General features: G+C 34.2%; 1 protein-coding gene across 1 annotated transcript in view; it reads right to left on the bottom strand.

The window, feature by feature from the left end:
• The window catches only part of LOC128028762 (1,4-alpha-glucan-branching enzyme-like), a 133,310-nt gene extending 110,796 nt beyond the window's left edge, over positions 1-22,514 (bottom strand). The window contains exons 1-3 of the mRNA XM_052616081.1: positions 22,182-22,514; positions 3,645-3,814; positions 1,002-1,117 (exon numbers count right to left, since the gene is read on the bottom strand). Coding sequence (XP_052472041.1) covers positions 1,002-1,117; positions 3,645-3,814; positions 22,182-22,279 — 384 coding nt within the window. The 5' untranslated portion in view covers positions 22,280-22,514. The remainder of the gene's footprint in view (positions 1-1,001; positions 1,118-3,644; positions 3,815-22,181) is intronic.
• Positions 22,515-23,373: the final 859 nt, after the last annotated feature.

The following is a 23,373-nucleotide window of genomic DNA, read 5'->3' as shown; positions in this document are numbered from 1 at the left end:
ACAAGACAATTTTTTTTTTTTATGGCATGCCAGCTTCTTTGGCTATTTTCATGGCGAGAAAAATGTATGGCTAAATTATATCAGGTTTTTAAATTTTATTTTCGCTAAACAAACAGTATTTGGCTTAACAATGTTAAAAATCTCTTCAAAAGCATTTCCAAATACCATCACAAAATGAATCAGCATTAATTGGTTTAATGCAAATCTTGAGAAGAAATGCAATATGATGAACATATTTAATTTGGTTCCCTAGACTTTCAGTGGAGGGACAGAAACTTGTTACTCATTTCTGTGTTTCAAAGATTAAGCACAATCTTAAAATTCTGAACGACAACATTCATTGTTTGATGAACTACCTCTGTATTACCGGCTAATAATGAAAAATAAATCTAAAGTATTAATTCATTTTAATATTACAGTACAATAATATAGCATTTACTAATATAACATTTAATATAACATTTACTAATATATTATTATAATTAAAAGTTATTTTTATTTTGGACATTTTCTATGTAACTGACCGGTGCCAATGTGGCCTATAGGTGATGGAAATTAGCAGAGCAAGTTATTACATTATTATGCAAGAATACTTTTAACATTCATGGATGAATCGTTCACAATAATATCAAGAATGTGTGTTAAAGTAAATAAAGTCCATTCAGCTTGTTGACTTTAATTGAATGTACAATCTCGAAACTGAGTGCAGAATCCAACTGATCCCGCAGGACCGTTCTTCAATTTGTTTAAAATTAAAGCTCTGAGTTTTAAAACCTCATGGGTGTGAAACTCCAAATTGGAGCGGCGTTATTAAAAACATGCTGCTGAAGACCAACAAATGGCTTGAAAGTCACAGCTGTTGCTGTATCTTTAACATTGACACGCCATCCATAAAACGGCTGAATATTAAAGCCATCTTGACAGTGCATAAAGGCTTCATAATACCTCAGTGCCTCATTCTGGCTAAAGAAGTAAACAAACCAGCTAATGTGTCTGCTCACCTTCAGCTTGGAGTTATGAGTGACAGCAGGTGTCTTGTCCTCTTTTGGGGGTATGTGCAGCTCCCATTTCCCAAACTCCTTTTTAGTGTAGGGATATGAAAAATTATCCCAGCCATCTATTAAGAGAAAGGAACTGCAGTTAAAAACTTTCATTATTCGATACTTAATATCATTGGGGCCTTTCGCACCGCTTTAGTTCCAGAAATAAATGTACAGTATTAAACTACTGGAACAATTTTGCGCAAACTATTTCCCAGTACCATTTAAAGGGTTGCATTCACACCAACCGTGTGTACTGGGACGTAAGCTGGTCGACAACGATGTCATTTGTGCGTGACGTTCAACAACATTAACAAAGAAAAATAACGTTAACAACGTTTTTTTATTGTGTCTCGTGGGTTTCACAATAATGGACATAGAATGTCGACGTATATGTAAAGCAATTGAAAGAATGGAAAGGAGGACTAAGAATCTCCAATGACAACTGGCAGTGCTACATTTGCTACAAGTGCCTGCACTTCAGCGTCCGTATATATTTATCGCTGTTCATGAGACAATAAGTTGACACAATGTTTACAGTATGTTACAAGGCGTTTTAGATCATGGCGGGTAAGGGCGTTTTCGAATGCGTCTGGCCAATCAATGTCTACTTACGTCACGGTTTCTACCAGCTGTGTTCTGGAATAGGAGATAATTTGGTTCTCGAAAAAGGCAGTCCGGTACTAAAAATCACACCAAGTTCCTGCGGTGCGAAAGGCCCTATTGACACATTCTCTGAAGAAAAAGTGAGTGGTTCTTGTCTGCACAAAACTTCCAATGTGTTTGGTAAGATCACACTGTACTGTATGGCAATTTGGTAATTCAAGTTTGATATATACACATTGGATAATTTTATATAAAGTAAATACACAGGTACCAGTATGTTGGTGAATTTTTGACCACAGCTGCCAGTTTTTTTTTTACTGCAAATTCAACAGGAGTTGAACACTTTAACAATCTGCATGATCTGAATTATAATTCTTGTCTTTCGCACACTTCATACCGAATTTTAAAAATTAGTACTAGAGGTTTGTTCAAATACTGAGAAAAAGTAATAAGGATGCTTATCTATCTGTTCCTAAATTTGCATTCGCTCAAAAAAAAAAAAATCTAACAACCATGTTTATTCAAATGCAATGCAAGTTCTGCCACGTGATCAAAGACTACAGAATCTGGCCTGCAGTCTGTAAAGTCTGGCTAATTACTTCTTTAAGAAAAAACCTGCACTTCCTAATAACTAGAAAAGACAAACAAATGCCTTTAAATTCTGCATTCATGCACATTCTTGGAGAGAAGTCAGACTGAGTGAGTGAGTGAATGAGTGAGTGAGTCTGTGCATTCGGTCTTGTAGGCAATTCAGATAGCCTTGAAGAGATACTTTTTTTTTTCTTTCTTAACCTGAACACACGCACGCACGCACGCGCGCGCACACACACACACACACACGCACACACACACACACACAACAAAGGTCTGTCAAAGGGAACAAACAAAATGTAATTAAAAAATTGACATAAGACATAGAAGAATAGGCATACTAACTTTTGTATGATTTATGAATTCTGCAAAGGAACAATAATTCAGTACAATAACAAAACTTTCTGAATTGTGAATTGTGACAAAGTTCAAAAGGTTTGACAACACTTTATTTAATGCTTAATTATTTGCACAGCACAAAATCTGAAATTAAATTATTATTATTGACAAAACGGTTGCATTTTAAGCTTAGTACAGTATAACTTATACTGTAATAATATTTTATACCATTAAAATGATCATTATTGAGGTACAGTAGATTTTAATTTTACTGAATATACAAAATCTGTAAATAAGGCAAATATTTTACAGTACCTTATTATTTACAAGAGAACTGTTGCATTTTAAGCATAGTAAAGTATAGCTTAATATTTCAAAGGCAATTAATTACTGATGTACTGTACAATGTTTTGCATATTACATTTTAATTTTACTGAATATACAAAATCTGAGGCAAATATTTTACCTTATTATTTACGCAAAGCATGCAGTACAGTATAGCTTAATATTTTAAGCAATTAAAATAACTATAAATAATCATTAAATCAAATACTTTATTATTTAAAAAAAATAATTGTAGAAAATTTGTAAGTGTAGTACACTATAGCTTAACATTTTAACACATTAAAACAATCATTATTGATGTACAGAGTATTAAACTTGTACAGTACATTACAATATATTTTTACTAAATATACAAAAAGTAAAAAAAAAATCAAATAGTTTACCATTTTATTTTAATAAAATTTTAATTGCACTTCAAGTGTATTACAGTATAGCTTAATTTTAGGAAATGTAAATAATCATTTCTGATACACATAGTCTCATACTTGTATTTTAAATTCTAATTTTTCTAAATATATTAAAATGTGGTAAGGGCAACAAGACATATAGCTGAACTTTAGATTCTTAGCTTAAGTTTTGGCTGAAGTTAACTTAAAATTGTATTTTTGCTTAATGCCTAATGGAACTTGAGATCTAACAAAAATCGCTGCAGTGCTACCCGATAGGAAGATGGCAAGTGCCTAGGGCTTTAGGGTAAAAGCTTTAGAATGAGAAAAGACATACTGAAGTCTCCAGTGAGGAACAGAGCCTCAGCAGCCGGGGCCCACTCCTTAAAGATGAGGCTGTTGTCTGGCATCCGCTGTACTCCGTAACTCGTATAGCTGCGTGTGAACTGATCAAAGCCTCCTTCGGACTCCTCAAGGAGAGCGAGCTGCTTCTTAAACAGCCCATACCTTCAAAAACAAAGCCAAGGAAAACTTCTTAGCAACCATGGACAGAATAGATGCTGTATCTCACACATTAAAAAAGCAAGTTCCACAGCTGAAAATCCTATGAAAACATTAATATGCGTAATGTCTGTGAGCATCTGCTATAGTAAATATATCATTTCATAAAGATCCTATGGGCAAAATACAAAACAAGTACATCCCAATACATAAGAAAACAAACCAAGTGAAATCTGAATGGCTGTTAACCAGTTTATTTGGCATTCCAAAGCCTCATCTGAATTATTTAATAAGTTAATATTTTATTCTATTATAAATGCCTCCTATTGAGCAACCCTTGGCAGAACAAACACATTTACCCTCAGGATCATCTTTGAAATCTCAAAGTTGAGTTCACATTTGGAAACAGCCGCCCACTCATGTATATTGATGGAGGTTGCCATTAACCTGGCATCTTCGACACACTGCACATTATATCATACAGAGACACTAAACATCTAGTTATGCGTGCTATTCTTTGACTTCACTTCTGTTTTCAATATCATCCACCTTCTTAGAAATATGGGCACTGAGCCAGCCAAGTGCTGCCAGCTGCCCGCTTTTCTAAAATGGAGATAAAGTTTACCTCCCACCTTCTGGCCTTCAACACAGGTATGCCACAAGGCTCTGTACTCCCCCTACTTCACTTTTTCTTGTTCACAAATATGATAGCTTCAATTCTACGGATAGCAGCACTGGCTGAGTGATGGTATAACAATATATGCCATCTGATCTTCAAAATGTGTCTACAAGTTTTACTATTTACAGCCAAATTTATTTATACCATGGTACATATTTGTGATGGTTTTAGTTTTTTTTTAGCTCAGGTGTTTTATAATATGAAAAAATATTTTTCTACACATATGCTAAACGTAGTTTATAATAAATATTTTGGTTTGCATCTGCAAAGTAATGATATAATAATGTAATTAGATATTATTTTAAAAAAGAAATTAATACTTTTATTTAGCAAGGATGCATTGAATTGGTTAAAAGCGTCAGTGAAGTCATTTATAATGTTACAAAAATACCACTGAAATATTAAACAGCACAACTGTTTTCAACAATGATAATAATTTGTAATGTTTCTTGACCAGCAAATAAGCATTTTATTATGATTTATGAAGGATCATGTGACACTGAAGACTGGAGTAATGAATATATATATATTCATTCCAATAATCTTTCACAATATTACAGAATTCAGTCTTGGTAAATTTTGGTGAATAAATTATTCAAACCTTTGAACCATATTCATAAATGAATACTGTGATATAAATTACTCATGCTGTGATATAACATTTCAGTCATATACAACTCCACAGCACAGTTCCTGAAAATAAAATACCATATCAGCTAGAAATGGATAAAGCAATCATCTGATTTGCTAACCATAAGCTATGAATGACCTTTTTGAGGTCACGTTATTCTTCAAGCACTTGACCTCAAAATCCCTGTCTCCACCAACAGCCAATACATTTCCATAAGACTACTTGAAATTCTTAGGCAACTATACCTAAAATGGAACAATCAACAGAAACCATTTCATCAGGAAGACACATCAGACATAATCTTCTTCAGACAAATCAAGGAAGTGTGGAATCAGTCAACACCTCCTTGTTCTTGTGTATGTGTGTGTGGTATAGAAACACAGACAAGCCAACAAGAAAAAAAAACCTGTAACATATTGTTGGGTGAAAAAAAAAATACCCATCTACACACATTATTGTCTTCCAAAACACACTTAAAAAACAACACCATACCAACTGCTGTCGACCTGCAATAAGCCCCCAATCAATATACACACACGCACATATATACATATATATATATATATATATATATATATATATATATATATATATATATATATATATATAGTAAAAGTAGCGGGAAAAGGCTTCCAAACAGGATGCATTGTGCCGGGTGTATGATAGGGCCCAAAAAGTCTCAGGTAGGTTTTTTTATTTATTTATTTTAAATTGCACGGTGAAAACACCCTTCTATAATCGTTACAATGCAAGAAAAAAAGAAAAAAGAAAAGAAAAAAAAGAGCCATCTAAAAAAAATTTTTTCTACTTCTGTAGTGAAATGTACTTACATACCTCATTTTCTTTCTTTCTTTCTTTCTTTCTGATTCAGTTAAGTGTATATTTTGCACATAGGATCCGTTGTCTGTTGTGCATGTTTGTATAAAATTATTATCTTTTTTTTTTTGGTCCTGTTCCGTATATGTATTGTATAGTGCACATTTAGGTCCTGTAATTACTGTAATGTTGCTGTTATGCATTATACAGAAAAGCTCTAAAACCATTTAAATCCACCCTCCTTTGTCATTAAAGATGCCATTACATTATATTCTATTCTGTAAGTTTCTGTAAATGACAATGACATTTAACATGACAAAAGCAAATGTCTTGCTTAATAAACGGAATTTATGGTACTTCAGAGCTAACAAAGAAACCAGCTTGAGTTTTACTTGTTTATCTCTAAACAACCAATACTTCTCTTCCAAATCTCTACATTAACAGTGACTTAACATCTGCTTTTGAAACGCAAGTGCTCACAACACACTTGAGAACAGAGTGAACTAGATGGCTAATTCCAATTCTTTAAAACAATCAATAGCATTTAAGATCCCCTTTGCCACCTGCTGCTTATCAGATTCACTGGTTGGATGCCATCGCTACAAGAATTAAATGTCGACTCTAAACAGCTAAGTTCTCAGCGGTCTGTCAAACGCCTACAGCATTCACACACAGGCCAATTTTCGGTGATAAAGCAACTGGAACTCATTCGAGCTCAGCTTTCTTCAAATGACCAGCAAATACCAACAAATCTAAAAATGGCAAGTAGAATCCAACAGTACAGAGACTTATGAGCCAGAACGGCCCTTAAGTTCCACTACTGGAGATGTTTGTTGGGTTGAAGAGGAGGCCAAAGCTCTTGGATGGTACCCGAAGACTAAAAGGGCAAGCTGTTCCAGTCTGACTAGCCAAAATATGTCGGCATTCTCAATTTGAACTTTAAGTCTGAAGAGCAGACAGAACTGCCATGGTCGAGCAGAACCCTTGGGGCGTGTCCATTTAGGTCCCAGACACCTTCAAAACAAATGTCCCATGACGTTTTCTGATTTTCAGAACTCTTTTGAATAAATTTTGATGCTGTTTAAACGTGCTCTGGGCAGCTGTATGGACCCCAGGCTTGCTCGAGGTTGATTTTACCCTTAGGGATGCGGTAAACACATTTAGTGATGTTTGCTTGAGGCAGACTGTTAGTGGGAGCCATTTCATAAGAGATGTGGTAGAGTGCTTTTTTGAAATTTAAAAAATGTGACGATACTATCATTTCTACCTAGTATTTTGAGCACTGTTGAGCAGATTCTTAAAAACCTCTGATTGGCCATTGTGTTCATGTGCACAGGTCTCTGACTGGCTACAATGATCATCCCTCAAAAAACACGTTATAAATACACATGTAATGTCAAATGTAATTTAGTGTGTGATCATATCACAATACAGTAAAAATGTACTTTATTTTAAGGTGTCCTTGTTACATTGTAATTATGCATTTAAGTATTGAGTACTATTAATTAACTACATGCACTCACTAAGTGGTTTGGATTTTGGTTTGGCTCAGGGTTACTTGCATGTAATTATGCGTAATTAATTGTTATTATAATAGTAAGTACATGTAACTTGTAATAAGGACAACTTAAAATAAAGTCTTGCAAAAAATGTTCATAGTGTGAAATATAGCTACAATTTGAACTTAATATAGAAACTGTTTCCATTGTAATTTTCAAACGTAATTTATTCCTATACATTAAAAGATGTTATATTGTTAAGTATTACAATGTAAAAACAACTGTTTTCTAATTCTGATTACATTTGTGACCCTGAACCACAAAACCAGTCTTAAGTCTCTAGGGTATATTTGTAAAAATAGCCAAAAAAAAAAACATTGTATGGGTCAAAAATTATAAATGTATTCCTTTTATGTCGAAAATCATTAGGATATTAAGTAAAGATCATTTTCCATAAAGATATTTAGTAAATGTCTACCATAAATATATCCAAAATTAATTTTTGATTTGTTATATGCATTGCTAAGAATTCGTTTGGATAGCTTCAAATTAGTTTTTTTTTTTTGCACCCTCAGATTCCAAATTTTCAAATAGTTATTAATAGTGTTAATAGTTAATAGTGATATAGCGACGCAATGATGTATGGTGGATATATGTTCCCTAACGCACACAACAACACCACAAATCCAATAGGTGTGCTCGACTTGAAGCAGCGCTGTGCAGACTGATCGGTGTGTGACAACAAAGTATCACGAGAGGCGTTCTAGAGCATATTTGAGCGCACACTCTTACCTTCAAAAACAGGCGAGGAGCATATCTTTAGTAAAGCGGGGTGGAGAGAGGGGAGGGGGTCGGTGATTTCAAACGACTGAGGCCAGCGTAAAAAGATGGCATTTGCGTTGTCTCGAAAGCTCATCAGTTGCACGCATTTTAAGCCTTGCCAATTTAAACATTCAAAACAGCTAAAGCATTCAAACAGAAGACACAGAGAAACTCTACTGACGGTTTGCGCGCCGAGTTTGGTTCGCACACAGAGAGCCGTGCAAACACCAAACCGAGCTCTTCTTTGCTTCCTCCCGTGCTAGAACGAACTAATACACCTTGCCAGTTTAAACATGCAAGCACAAAAAGACATGAAAAGGTGCGTTCGTTGCGTACAGTGTGCATGCAGAGAGCAGCCTCTACAACCCTTAAACACCGAATTGAGTTTTGTCTTTTGCTCTTGAAACAACAAATACATACAAAATTGTCACCTCAAAAGTATCCTCGGAAAAATGGTCGGTTATGTGTTAAGTGAATGTAAACAGTTGCGAAAGAAATGGAATGCGTATCATTTTGGATCTATTATCTCTTAAAATCACCGCGCTCTTTACTGAATTACTTTGTAGTTTTAACAAGAATTAATCTACATTTAATTTATACAGTAAAGACTATGCAATGCTATTTACATTTGATTATTCCGTTTCTGTACCTGGACACCTACAAACTTGAAAAAATTAACATTGTTTAATTTGTATATTTGTGCTATTTACACAATTTTAAACCGGTAAAACCTGCTCCGAAGCCCCACAAACCCCAGCTACTGCCCTGAACACCGATCAGTGTACCAATCACAGCTGCTGCCACCTTATGACAATAGATTTACACTTCAAATGAAGTTAGGGAGGAAAAAAAAATCCATATCGTCATAAATATCGTTATCGCAAATATTCTTGAAATATCGTGATATAATTTTGAGGCTATATCGCCCACCCCTACTACAGATTATCCATAATAGCGGGTACACTGCTCACAGCAGGTAATTTGAAGTCTAACAGTAAGTGTCTCCAAATTTTCTGCGTAATTTTGTGAATTAATTACATACTTTGATAACTTGATGGCTGAAAGTGAGGAATTCACAGACACAATGGACCACAAGAGGGTTTCACTGTGCTGTCAGTCTAGTGGTTACTGTTAGTACACTAAAGCAGAGCATGCTGCCAGCATGCTAAAGGCCTTTCTCAAAACTTTGGTTATCCCTGTAGATCTCCAAAACCACTGGAAATCACACAATGAACAAAATGAATCTCAAACTAAATCTATACGAAATGTTGTATTAGAACAAAATAATTGCAGATTATAACAAATCTTCAGAAAAACTCAAAAGCAATATCTTGCATCCTTCAATGAAATGAATGGCGTACTTTAACCACAGCCAATCAGCAGCACAGTGGAAGTAAATCTGATTGATTCACCAATGAAGCACGCTTGACAAGAAATGATGCATTATGATTAATCATTTGATATATTAATCATCATGTGAAATCACAATGAGGCAGTTTAACCTCTGGCATCTGGTTTTAAAGTTTTAAGCCTTTCAACATTTCTCTCAAGTTTAACAAGCACAGAAATATTATGATATGAATACAAATGTGATCATATTTGGTCAGTGCAAGCACAAATTTTTGGGGAGAGAGAAGACCCATTTTTCTTTTCAAACGTTAAAAGAAATTAACATAAATCAATGCACAGACGGACAGCACCGAAACAGTGTCATATTTAAAAAGGTTACTGGCCTGCTAATCCATCCTTCGTCCTTGACTGCTCTCGTTATGAATGAGAATGAATGATTTAACACTAAAATGCAGCATAATCCATGTTAAAAGTGAGCAGGAGACGAAAGAGAGAAACAAAAATTCATACAAATGTATACTTAAATATTAAAATAACTTTACAGTTAGCATTACAACATTTAAATCATAATGCACATTACATTTTGGAGCCCAAAGCAATGTCTATGACTTTTCTTTTAAATTAATTTGATTTCGGATTAACAATCTTATTATGATTGATTTATGTCATCATAATATCACAATGTAGTTGTTGTTGTTTTTTTTTTTAATGAAACATATGTTAAACACCTGAATATACTGTATAATGTACTGTACAGAATAGTGAAATTAAACTTGGATTAGCCAATCCAATCTTTGCGTTGGATCTGTGCTAGCCAAATACTATGCTATGTAGCATATCACAAATAAATTAGCCTTCACTCTCAGAAAAAAAGGTACAAAAGCTGTCACTGGTATGGTACCTTTTTGTACATTTATTTTGGAGTGTATTTAGGACTACTGATCTCCTTTCTAAACATTTTAGTGTAGTATCTACTAGCTGATTAACCTGCTTTCTTAGAAAAACTGCTAACTGATTGGCCTTCTTGCTAACTGACTAGCCAAGTTACTACACTGCCATGATTCACTATTACTTTCATATCATCATTTCTGCAAAAGCTATTTTGATTATCTAAAGGTACATTTTCATAGATGAACAAGCTTTAGGGTTTCAGTTGGTCCTTAATATTTTGTAAATTCTGAAATCATTATAGATTTGGTTGTGAATACTTTCTTTTCAAAGATTTTAATCACAAATTTGTGTGTGCATACAGTTATTAGACCCATTGTGATACTTTCGTAAGCAGCATACGGATCTACAGACGTTAGAATAAACTTGCTGCATGTCTCATAAAACATTCAAATATATCAATGCCTGGGAGAAAAAGAAGAGCAGACATACAAAAAAATGTGATGACGCCAATGTGAACTTACTTCAGTCTGGATTTCTGTGCACACACACACACCTGAAGCAAGCACATAGAAAGCACATCAGTGTATGAGTACTGAATAGAGTTCTGTTATGTGTTTTATCATGCTTGAACCGAGAAATACACTCTAATTGTCAAAATATCAGTTTTGTCTGAGTATTCATCTAAACACAGTTTTCTAGGTCTTGAGCGAATGTAAACAGTTTGAAGAATACCAGATGTGAGTCGGTATACTGAATCTGTGCATTAGATCTTAAAGTGACAGCAGCCTAATATACCTGCTACTTCCTGTATAAAGTTAATCAAACAACAAAAGAATAAAAGGGAATCACTCACTAATAATTGCACAAATTATTAGTATTTATACCAACATGGGAACTAATTATTATTTTATTTTTTTTTCATAAATTAACATTGTACTATGAATCATGATTGGTTTGTTAAAAGTCTTATACAGATTTCACTGATACATTTGTTTTGCACTCAAATTTCAGTTGAATTGGCGGTAACACTTTTTTTTTTTAAGAAGAACTCCTTAAACGTAACATGTACTTACTATAATAATAACAATTAATTATGGATAATTACATGCAAGTAACCCTAAGCCTAACCCTAACCATATAGGAAGTAGTACATGTAGTTAATTAATATTTCTCAGTAATTAAATGTATAATAACACTGTTAAAAGGACATCTTAAAATTAAGTGTAGCCAAACAAGCTTCTGAAGGGCTATTGAATCTTGTAGGACACTGACCTGAGCTGAGCCAATAGGAACAAACACCTTGCACTGCCCCTAAAAAGTGTTTTACCCTGAATCAGTAAAACTATTAAATACATCTACAGCATAACAGATTCCAGGACTCCCAAAGGCAAACACAGAAGCAAACACCTGATAGCTATTTGCAAGGAAATGAATCTGAACCCTCCCAGTCCATGCCGACTGTCAAACTTCAGCTGCTCTGTGATTATGAGAGTCATTGGCATTATAAGAAATCAGTGTTTGAGGAGTGGAGGGGGGGTTGCCCCACTGTCACACCATAAGGCAGTGATATTCTCTGCATGTCCGCAGGCTTGTGTCCCAGATGATTAGTGTCTAGAGGAGAGATCAGAAACTGCATCTCAATCAGAGATTCAAGGTGACTTCATAGGAAGCTGATTTCCAACATTGTCATTACCCAAACCTGAACATCAGTGAAATCAGAACTTCAGCAAACCTGCTTATTAGTAATAATGAGTGCAAATGACTAGACTATAGATGTCCTTTCTAAAGCTGAATGTCTGCTTTTTGATTTTCTTTCCTCTGTGCTAAGTTTGTTGTTTGCCGCAATGTACGACATGAGTCTGGTGAGGTTAAAGCCAAGGCAGACTGACAGCGTTGACTGGACAATCAATCGTGTAACGTTTTAATATCACCAAAATTAAAATGGTCAAACCCTTGAAGTGATGCAAAGGTTTTTCCTGGCACAGAAAATAAAAGTTTGGAGAGATTCGGCTGGACAGAACAGTTTGTTGAGATGGCCGTCGCAGGGCAGCCACATTTTAGGGCTGTGACCCAAATAATCTGACACTGTCAGAGGTTTGGACAACTTAAGAATCCGTCAAGAAATGCACATCTTATTGAACCTCCTTACAAACTTATAAAAAAAGTTTACTTTTAATACCTTTCTTAACTTTTTTTTAAGACTCCCTGTGGGGAAAATCACGTTTTTAACATTGTTTACATGTCTGTATGGTGTTTTTAATATGCTTAAAGACAAACTATAAGACTATACTGTAATGTCTCCAGAGTGTGCATGTAAAGTTTTATCTCACTTTTAGGGTATGTTTTTGTGTTTGTCCCTTTAAATGCAAATGAGCTGGTGCTCCCACCTCCCTTTTCAGAAGAGTGCAGAGCTTCAAGAGCTCATGCTCGCTGGCATCCCACTGCTGTTACAGTTTAACTGGTGGTGACCATGTTAATGACTTCACATTGTTTCCAAGTGCAATTTTAACTACTACCTTAAATTCCTATTTAAGATCATTTTGGTAGCACATCAAGGCAAAATTAGTGAAAACAGACAGAGACAATGATAGCTTTAGTAACATTAGCCTTACAGAGAGCTATTTTGGAGAAAAAAAAAATATGATTGGTGATGCTTACTTTTTCTGTAGTCTGGACGTTTGCGCAGAAAGCATCTATCCCGCTTTCCAGCACTGAACTGAACCTTGTTTCTAAAGCAGTCCAGCGTAAAATCATTAGCACAAACATATAATGCTTTTCATTTTTTTTCCGGAACATTTCCTTCAAAAGGGAATTTAACCACCGTGTCCTTGCCGGCCTATGGAGACTCAAATGTTCGTTGATGAATCCCAAAACATGACACTTGCAATGGCCCTTTGGTGCTGACAGCGAAAAAACAGTAATGGCGGACCGCTGTTTCTCACTAAGGACTATGTCTATGCTAATAAGGCAGAGAGCATCACAAATGTTTAGGACTTTGCAGAGTATGACATCATTATAGGGAGAAATCTGGAACCGCACATTTAGAGAGACTGTTAATGATTTATTGGGATTATTAAAAAAATAGTGGGTGGATTTTTACCATTACGCTGGTTGCTTTCACACACTGTGGCCACAAAGCTGTGTTCAAACACTTCATAAAAGTAATCTTTGTATTCTATGACACTTTTAAAACTGCAGTCTACTGTACCAGTGACAGTCTCAAAAATGGGTCTGAAACCCGTTTCCTACCATCACATGTAACCAAAGAATCCCATCAACTAGATGGAGCTTTTCATACCTTTAGCAAAGCAGTTTATTTTCGATAAGATTGTTGATTTTGTAAGATAGCTCTCTGAGATTGTGAACAGGAACATGGTTTGTGTAACATTAGCAACACATTATTAGCTGTTTGATAAAGTAAAGTTTAGTTTAGTTAATAAAAAATTATTTCAGTTATATCTCTGATGTTAAATATGCATTAAATATGGACTTGTAGACCCTGTATCATTCACTCTTGCTCTTCTTCTTCGGAATCAGCTTCTGGTTCAAACATACTATATGGCTGAATTAATTCAATATTGCCATTAAGTAACGTTTATGAGCTGGTGATGGAGGTGGGAACTCATTTGCATATCCATTTGCACATTTTCTCATTCCAAAATACAATCAATAACATTTTTAAAATAAAGTGGCTTTTTTTCTATCGGAGAATGATCCTCAGCGTAAATGCACTACAGGTAAAAATAAATCATGTTCCGATTTCAATTTTGTGCTACCCAATTATTATAATCACTGTTATTTGGGGTATTATTAAAGTAATATATATATATATATATATATATATATATATATATATATATATATATATATATATATATATATATATACTTAAAAAAATGTCAATATTAGCAGACGATTTGTTTCATATATTTGTTTCAGCAGCAGAGGATAAACATTATCATTCGACTCAAATGAACAAATGTACATATTTATTAAACAGCCAACAATTACTTTCAAATACTTCCACTCAGTGTATAGAATGAAAGGTTCTTAGCATGTTTACTTGTAATCCAATTAAGTGATATGAGGATTAATTTATAAAAGAGATTAAATTATCGTAAATTACTGTGCTTCTTTAAAGCAGCTTTTGTTTAGAGAGTGAAATGAATCGACATAAGCCCCATGTTGCAGCAATCAGTTCTAGATTAAGTGCCTTGTTCAAGGGCATAACCCACTATTAGGCCAATATCCCACAGTTCCTAGATTTAGATTCAAATCAAATTCATTCTGGTTTACCACCTTGGAGCTGAGACACATTGTGCCAACATCATGCAGATTGGAAGCTGTGTGACCCATTGCCCTTCCCAATTTCCCCACCATTTTATCTTTTAGTTTAAAGAGTTTGTTCTAGCAAAAGTACAGTTGGCTGAGTAACTGTCAGAGAAAGTCTGCTGGGAAATATCAATCCCAGATGGAGAAAAAATCAGACTGCATTTCATGCTATTTCAGAATCAGCTGAGAGAATGCAATGAGACACAGTCTAGAGAACAGAATGCTGCGTTTTCCCAGCAGTCTTTATGAAACTGTGTCAAAAGAAAGTTTGAGGTTACATGGAAGTATTTTTAAAGAAATTACGAAATGGCTGACAAAATATACAAGAGAGGAACACAGGAAGTCTAACGGTATCTGCTATATATTATAATATATTAAAGCCATTGCTGTCTTTATGATCCTTCACAAATCATTTTATTATACTGATTAGCTGCTAAAGAAACATTATCAATGTTGAAAACAGTTGGGACGCTTAACATTTTTTTTTTTTTTTTTTTTTTTTTGCATGAATAGAAAGTTTAAAATACCAACAATTATTTGAAATAAAAATTATTTACTGTAACTTTTAAATCGATTCAATGCATCCTTGTTAAATAAAACTATTTTTTTTTTACTTATATCATGTACTAAAATCATATTGACCCCCAAAACATTTGAAAAGTATACTTTATATATACATTATTTATTTGTATTTTTTAAGCACAAATCTGAGGTCTTGCAACATATACTGCAATGAGGTCAAATTAATTACAATTTAAAATCAAACACACACACTTTATAATCACACATTTATAATATTTTAGTTTAAAATCAATTACAGAAAATAGGCAACAAACATTACAATGCTCCATTAATATGTATTTATATATGCTTAATATACATCATTCATAATGTAACATTATAAATATGTTATATGAAAATGTCCTTAATTGTCATGTAAATTAAAAGTAAAAATTGGACATAATCACTGATATTATTGTTATTATTATTATTTTGGGCACAACAGAGTTATAAGGTTGCTATTTATACTAAGGGATATTTGAGAATTGAGACCTTACTGTGGACCTGTCCCAAATGCCACCCTAAGCCTTTGTTGTCAACCGCTGAGTTCACACTTTGGTGTTGCTGCATAAGACTTTTTATAGAAATATAAAAAAGTTCAAAATCCAAAAGCCAAAATCCAAAATCCAAAAGCAGTGTGATTCAGAGCTGCCCGCAAGACCTTGTTGATTTTGACACTTGCACTCTTAAGAAATACTCCTGTTGCTCAGGGGACTCTGAAGCTGGGTTTGATCAAGAGGCGAGCAGCTATTGCGCTGACACCTGGCTATGTACAATTATTAATGGGGAGGAAAGTGGCGTTCATGTGTGTGAGGCTCGCCCGGGGCTCCCTGGAGTCCACAAAAGCCACGAATGGGCCGTGACACATAGATATGTGTTCAGCGTGACCCAGTCACCACATAAACACACAAGGTAAGGCAAGGCAAGGCAAGGCAAGGCAAGTTTATTTATATAGCACATTTCGTACACAATGGTACTGTAATTCAAAGCTTAACATAAAAGAAAGTAAAATAATCGAAGGAAAATCAAAACAAAAATAAAAACAAGCAATTTTAAAACTCGTTATTTAAAATGAATTTTAAAAAAAAAAGTTAAAAATAGAAAATGATTTTACATAAAATAAAGTGAATACGTAAAATACAGTGCAATCGGTTCGGACATCGCACAGTGCTCATTCAGTAATGCACAGCTAAACAGATGAGTTTTGAGTCTAGATTTAAATGTGACTAATGTTTAAGCACATCTGATCTCTTCTGGAAGCTGATTCCAGCTGCGGGCGGCATAGTAACTAAAGGCAGACTCCCCTTGTTTTGTGTGAACCCTTGTTATTTCTAACTGACTCAATCCTAGTGATCTGAGTGCTCTGTTAGGTTTATATTCAGTGAACATATCTGCAATATATTTTGGTCCTAGATCATTGAGTGATTTATAAACAAGTAAAAGTACTTTAAAATTAATCCTAAATGTAACTGGAAGCCAGTGTAAGGACCTGAGGACTGGTGTGATATGCTCAGATTTTCTGGTTCTAGTCAGAATCCTGGCAGCAGCATTCTGGATGAGCTGCAGCTGTCTAATGGTCTTTTTGGGAAGGCCAGTGAGGCGCCCATTACAATAGTCCAAACTTCTGGTGATAAAGGCATGAACAAGTCTCTCCAAGTCTTGCCTGGAAACAAAACATCTAATTCTTGCAATGTTTTTTAAATGATAGTATGCTGATTTAGTTACTGCTTTGACATGACTACTGAAACTAAGGTCTGTCTCCAGAATTACACAATGACCCCTGACTTGATTTTCAGTTGTTTGACCCTTAGAGTCAAGGTATGCATTCACCTTGAACACTTCATCTTTGTTTCCAAATGCAATGACTTTTTTTCCCCTTGTTTAACTGAAGAAAGTTCTGGCACATACAACTATTAATTTCATCAATGCATTGGCAGAGGGAGTCAATGGGGCTGTAGTCATTTGGAGATAAGGCTAGGTAAATCTGGGTATCATCAGCATAGCTGTGATGGGCAATTTGGTTCTTTCACATTATTTGACTGGGAGCACATACAGGCCAAACAAGAGTGGTGCAAGAATTGAGCCTTGTGGGACTCCGCATGTCATTGACGTCCACTTTGACTTTTGCTCTCCTAGACTCACACAATAGCCTCTCCCTTCAGTATGACCTGAACCATTTGAGTACACAATTGAGTACATTTGACAGACTGAAAAACCATTAATTCAACAAAAACAGCTGACTACTGAGTGAGGCAAAATAGGTTCTTAGGGTAAGAGCCATGTAAACAAGCAACAACGTTTCTGAGAATGAAATATTACTAAGAAAGGAAAGCATGATACGCTTGCTCTGATTTTAAGTGATTATCAGTGCACTGAATGTCTGAACATATTATAAATGCATTATATTACACTTACATATTATCAAAGTACACATTACACAAAGATTATGCATTATTGTAATCACAGTAAAGTTAATATTCTAAAAAATAAGAAATAATTGAAAAAAATATTAATATTATATTATAAATGGTACTAAAATAACTGCAGTTTTGCTGACAATTCATTTGAAGTACAACGTAATAAAATCTAAAATTATAAAAAATTCAGTAGTAATGTGTCTTGTCACGTAACATTTTATCTCCTTTTTTTGTCAGTTTTAACTTTTGTCACAATTGACTATCCCATTATTCAACTTTTCAAATCTTAAATTTTTTACTGTTCATGCCATAATTTTGAAATTGTATCTCCGACTTAAACTTATGTCGTAATTATCAATTTAAATTTTTATATCATAATTATGACACTAATTGAGAGTCTTTATGATATTTATTTAGCAATTGCTTCCCTGAATGGCGTTTAGAGTGAAAGCTTAGGTAGAACAGTCTGTCAAAATACTGCAAGCTTGAGAAGACAGGGTGGTGCATTCAAATCAAGCCCCACCCTCTATTTTTTCTCATTCAAAATTCGGTTTCATGCAGAAATACGTCACGACACCGAAGTCAAATCAATCACAAACCTGAGGCTATTGCTGATTTGAGATAGTGTAGACGTGTAGATTGCGTATCACAAGTGAGACCCTCAATTGTGTAACTTTTGTGTTGTTTCCGGACAAAATCTCCATGTTGTTTATTTGTATCACTTAAAAGTTTGCATCATCTCATTACTTATGCTAGCTGGGGAAATCTGCTACATATTTATGAGAGAGCATGTGAAAAACAGCTTCTGCTGTCTATGTTTGCCCATGCTGATTACTGTTATTCAGGGCAATGTGTAAATGATTAGCCTCTGTTAAACAGCACACGCACCGCTCTTCTGTTCACCCTATTAGAGCGTTTGTTTATTAGAGCACGACCCTTTGCAAACTGTCTGAGTTCAATAAGAGCATTTCACCACCAAAAACCAATAAAACAAAGTTCATCTTACTTCCAGAAGACTTGACTCCCACCTAATGTCTGTTCAACTCCCACAAGAGAATTTACTGCTTACATACAGCAGGTCTGGAGGCCTAGTGGACTTTCATCATTTGGTAACTCTCAGATGATGGAGCTGCAGCATAACAATTGAGAGTGATGCAAGATCGAGGCTGGCTTGCAACATTTTAAAATACTATTCAATTTTTAAATGAAATTCATTTTAATAATAATAATTAAATATTATATATATATATATATATATATATATATATATATATATATATATATATATATATATATATATATATATATATATATTACTAAATACTTTATCGTTATTTAGTTTATCATAAAAGAGAGGTTTATTTATTTAGGTTTCTCATAAAATAAAAGAACATTAAAAAACACAAACCTACGGTATTCATATTTAAAATTATAATTAATATGATACCAAAATAAAAATTGGAAAAAGAAAAGTGTAAATTGAGATAAAAGTGTCAATTATGAATTCAAAGTTGATTATTTTTTTTTATTTTTTTTTTACATAATTCTGATTTTTATCTCACAATTTTGAGTGTCCAATTTCAACTTTTTGAAAAATGTTCCTAATTTTGAATATGTATTCATTATGATTTGGTACCAATATAATTTTGACTAAGTAATATTTATGACATTTCATCTCACAATTTTGACTTTTTTTCCCTCATAATTTAGATTTTTACATCCTAATTTTGACTTTAACTCATTATGTCATGTCGTAATATCAACTTTTTCTTGCAACTGACTTTTTAACCAATAATTTTGACTTTTCTCATATTTTTTAATTTAGCCCATAACTGTGAATTTTTATCTCATTCTTATATTACTTTCAGTGTCTTACTTTCGAGATTTTGACAATTTGTCTTAATTCTGACGTCATAATTTAGATTTGTGTCATACTTATGTCTTTTTATGTCACTATTTTAATGGTTTGTATCATAATTATGATTTGCAATAGCATAGACTTATAAGCAAAAGTCTTTAAACTAAATTCTCAATTTGCGCTCTATAATTATCACTGCAATCTAGGAGAAACAATTGAGGTATTAAAGAGATCTTATTTGCGTTTTCCAGATCCTATGGGCTCTCTCACTCAGAGCAAATGAGAGTAGCCCAGAAATCGGAAATGTTATTAACCTTGATTTCAGCATGCTAAGAAGAGTATAGTCTTCCTTAATAATCGGAGTTTCTTCCATCCCATGTGGTCTTACTCGGTCAATCCGTGACACACATTTCACAAAATATTATTCCACTTTCGAAACCAGTTCCACAGAGAGGGGTAAAAATAGAAACCATGTACCAGGTTTTCAGATACCTCGATGGCTACCCCTCAAGACTTTGGAGTTAATTAAAACGATAATGAAGAACTCCATTTCACTTGTCAGTGGTCTCTGTGGCACCGATGAATGGAGAATGTCGAGTCATAAATATGCAGACTGTGCCAAGCACACTTAATGCATGCAACATTGCAATTAGGCTTTGTTATCGTTATAATAAATGTAAAGACGGTGCCACAGGACCCTGAATATCATGCAATAAACTGAGGAGTGGTGAGTGAACGACTGCTGACAGTGCCACTCACCGGATTGCAATTAAGTGCCATCTAATTGGGACAGAGCACTTGAAGCCTCCAGGCATAAGCAATCAGAGCTGAAGTACCAATTGTGCGTCACTGTTTATATACTCAAATACAGCTCTGTTAAACTGTAACCATAATTATGAGTGACAAGATAATTAGATATTCAAGGTGGTCACCCCAAGTCATCCATCACTTTCCTGTAGGTCTTTATGTATTAATAAGTGTGGTCTAATAAGGTTTCTCTTACCTTCCATTTTAAGCATGCTTGTATGGCTATGAATGGAATAGTAGTGTACGTTTTTCAAATAAATAAATAAATAAAAATTATATGAGACTTGTGCAATTAAAAACAGTATGTTACGTTATTGTGTTGTCACATGATTTTATTGAAAGTGCCAATGTCGGGAAGGTCCATGAGGAACACTGACCTGGGCTGTGTAACAATACAGGACAATATTAGATGCCATCAGATGCCATTTGAATTCTTCCCACTAACCATACACATAGGATTGTAAGATTTCAAAAAAGAGAAAGATTCAGTACACAGGGCTCAACAGTGCGAGCATTTCACTCGCTTGTGCACTTTAAAATGTATATAGGAACATGTGTGCTAATAAAAAGAGGTCAGATTGCAATCATCTAATATCACACATTTATACTCCGATTGCTTATGACCTGCTGTTCATCCGTTCATGAATTGTGTCAATGTGAAAGCCAGTGTTGTGCCCAATTGTTAGCTCCCTATTGGTTTTGGTAGGTTTAGGAGGAGGTGTGGAGGAGGGATTAGGATTAGGCAATCAGATAGTGACTTGAATGGTGGGGGGGGGGGTATATCGGTACAAGTGGTGTTATAATTTGTCAGGGGATCAAAATAAGGCACAACATCGGCAATAATAAAGTATACGTTTTTTAAAATAAGAGTCCCAGTTAATTGAGTTTATTATTAAATATGTATGTATGAACACACACACATATACATATATATATATATATATATATATATATATATATATATATATATATATATATATATGTTGTGTGTGTGTGTGTGTGTGTAATATGTTGATAAATAAAATGTTTTTTAAAAAATTAAAATAAATACATTTCTGATGCGATTTTATCACAGGGTGCATTAAAAAGTTGTTTTTTGTCCCATCAACATTTTTTTTTTCTGCATTTACATTTAATTTTATATACAATAGTTGCTTACATTCCAAGATTCCAAGTAAATGACAAAATATTATGAAATGTATCCGGAAATAGAATAGAAAAAAAAGAAAAAAAAAAAAAGAAAAGAAAAACAGTTACGTGCTTATGTAGCTGTTCGGAGACATGTAAGGGGGAGGGATCAAATGAGGACTTTTAAATATTGACTTGCGGTCATACATTGTTGTTGTTACTCTACAAAGCACGACAAACCGCCAAATAACTGTTGTCCTCCGCTGTCTTAAAGCTGCGTTTTCTTTTATTGTGCTGGGGTTGAACGTGTTGATTTCAGAGAAGTGTTGTGTCATCGCCATCAGGCTCTCATACAAACATCAGATGTCCTTATTTACATATTCAGCAGGGCACGCGCAGCACTAAAACACAGAGGCGGAGAGCATCCAGCAATGGGCACGACATTAAATCATTAAAACACATCCTAAGTGTCGGATGTGAAGGGCTGACAGACAGACATGCGTGCGTCATTGTGCGTTTGGGATGGGCACAGGACCATTACTTAGCCACAAGATGCAAATAACGCTTTAAAGCACGTTTTACCTCCTCTGGAAGTCGTTTTCAAAGGGTTTGAGGTAAGGATCCATCTGTAGAATTGAGTTCAAGTGAGGAGCGGAAACGTTACACTTCGATTCTGCCATCTTCGCGTCAGACCATAGCAATCGAGCACCGACTCCCTCGATCACTGCGTGAGAATGCCGCTCTCACTGGGCTCGTGTTGCGCTGTCATTTGACACGCAGGGTCATGTTTTTCGCCCTGTCCAAAACAAGAGGATGTATCTTCATGAGCTCACTTCTCTTGTTTGTCCTTGGCAGCGTCCTGTTATAAAGATGACCGCGCAAGCATTCGGAAGAGGAAGGGAGGATTTGGTGGAAAGGTGGAGAGTCGAATCATTGAACGTTTTGCCCTTGACAAAGTTATATCAATAAGGACAGACCCTCGCTATAAATGTCAAATATAAAGCAATAAAATATAAATAGTTTTACATTACAGATACAAGGATACAATGTTATAAATAGTGTACATGTATATCCAAGCAGTGCCATGTCCTAAGACCTGTTATACTCAATTTAAATCTATTTGAAATATAGTTTTAATAAAAGCAACGTTATTAATATTAATGTTATATATAGTAGTATTGTATTGTATATATATATATATATATATATATATATATATATATATATATATATATATATATATATATATATATATATATATATATAATTGTATTGTATATTATTAATAATATTATTATAAGACATTTTATAATTATGTATCCGGATATATAGATATAATCATTTAATTGACTATACATACACACACACATATATATATATATATATATATATATATATATATATATATATATATATATATATATATATATATATATTATTTTTATTTTTATTTTTTATTTTTTTTTGCCATAGTAACTGACATTACATTCACATATTGTTCTCTGAACCTGCTCAAACAGTTAGATCACATGGATCATGGATCATTGTGTATGCATTAAAAAAAAAAAAAAAAAAACAAGAAAGAAAGAAAAATACAGAGAAACAGAAATAAGCATTACAGTATATCAAAAATGTTTGTTCACAATGAGCAAGAAAAAAAGTGACTTCAATTTACTCGAGTCATCTTGCTTCATATCCTGTATTAGCTACTGTTGCTCTCTGTACTGTTGAGAAATAAGTGTCAAGAGGAAGGATGCATGGACGTGAATCACAT

Source organism: Carassius gibelio, chromosome A15 (assembly GCF_023724105.1).
Source record: "Carassius gibelio isolate Cgi1373 ecotype wild population from Czech Republic chromosome A15, carGib1.2-hapl.c, whole genome shotgun sequence".
Lineage (NCBI taxonomy): Eukaryota > Metazoa > Chordata > Actinopteri > Cypriniformes > Cyprinidae > Carassius > Carassius gibelio.
The sequence above is the reverse complement of the archived record's forward strand: the minus strand, read 5'-3'. Positions and strand labels throughout refer to the sequence as shown.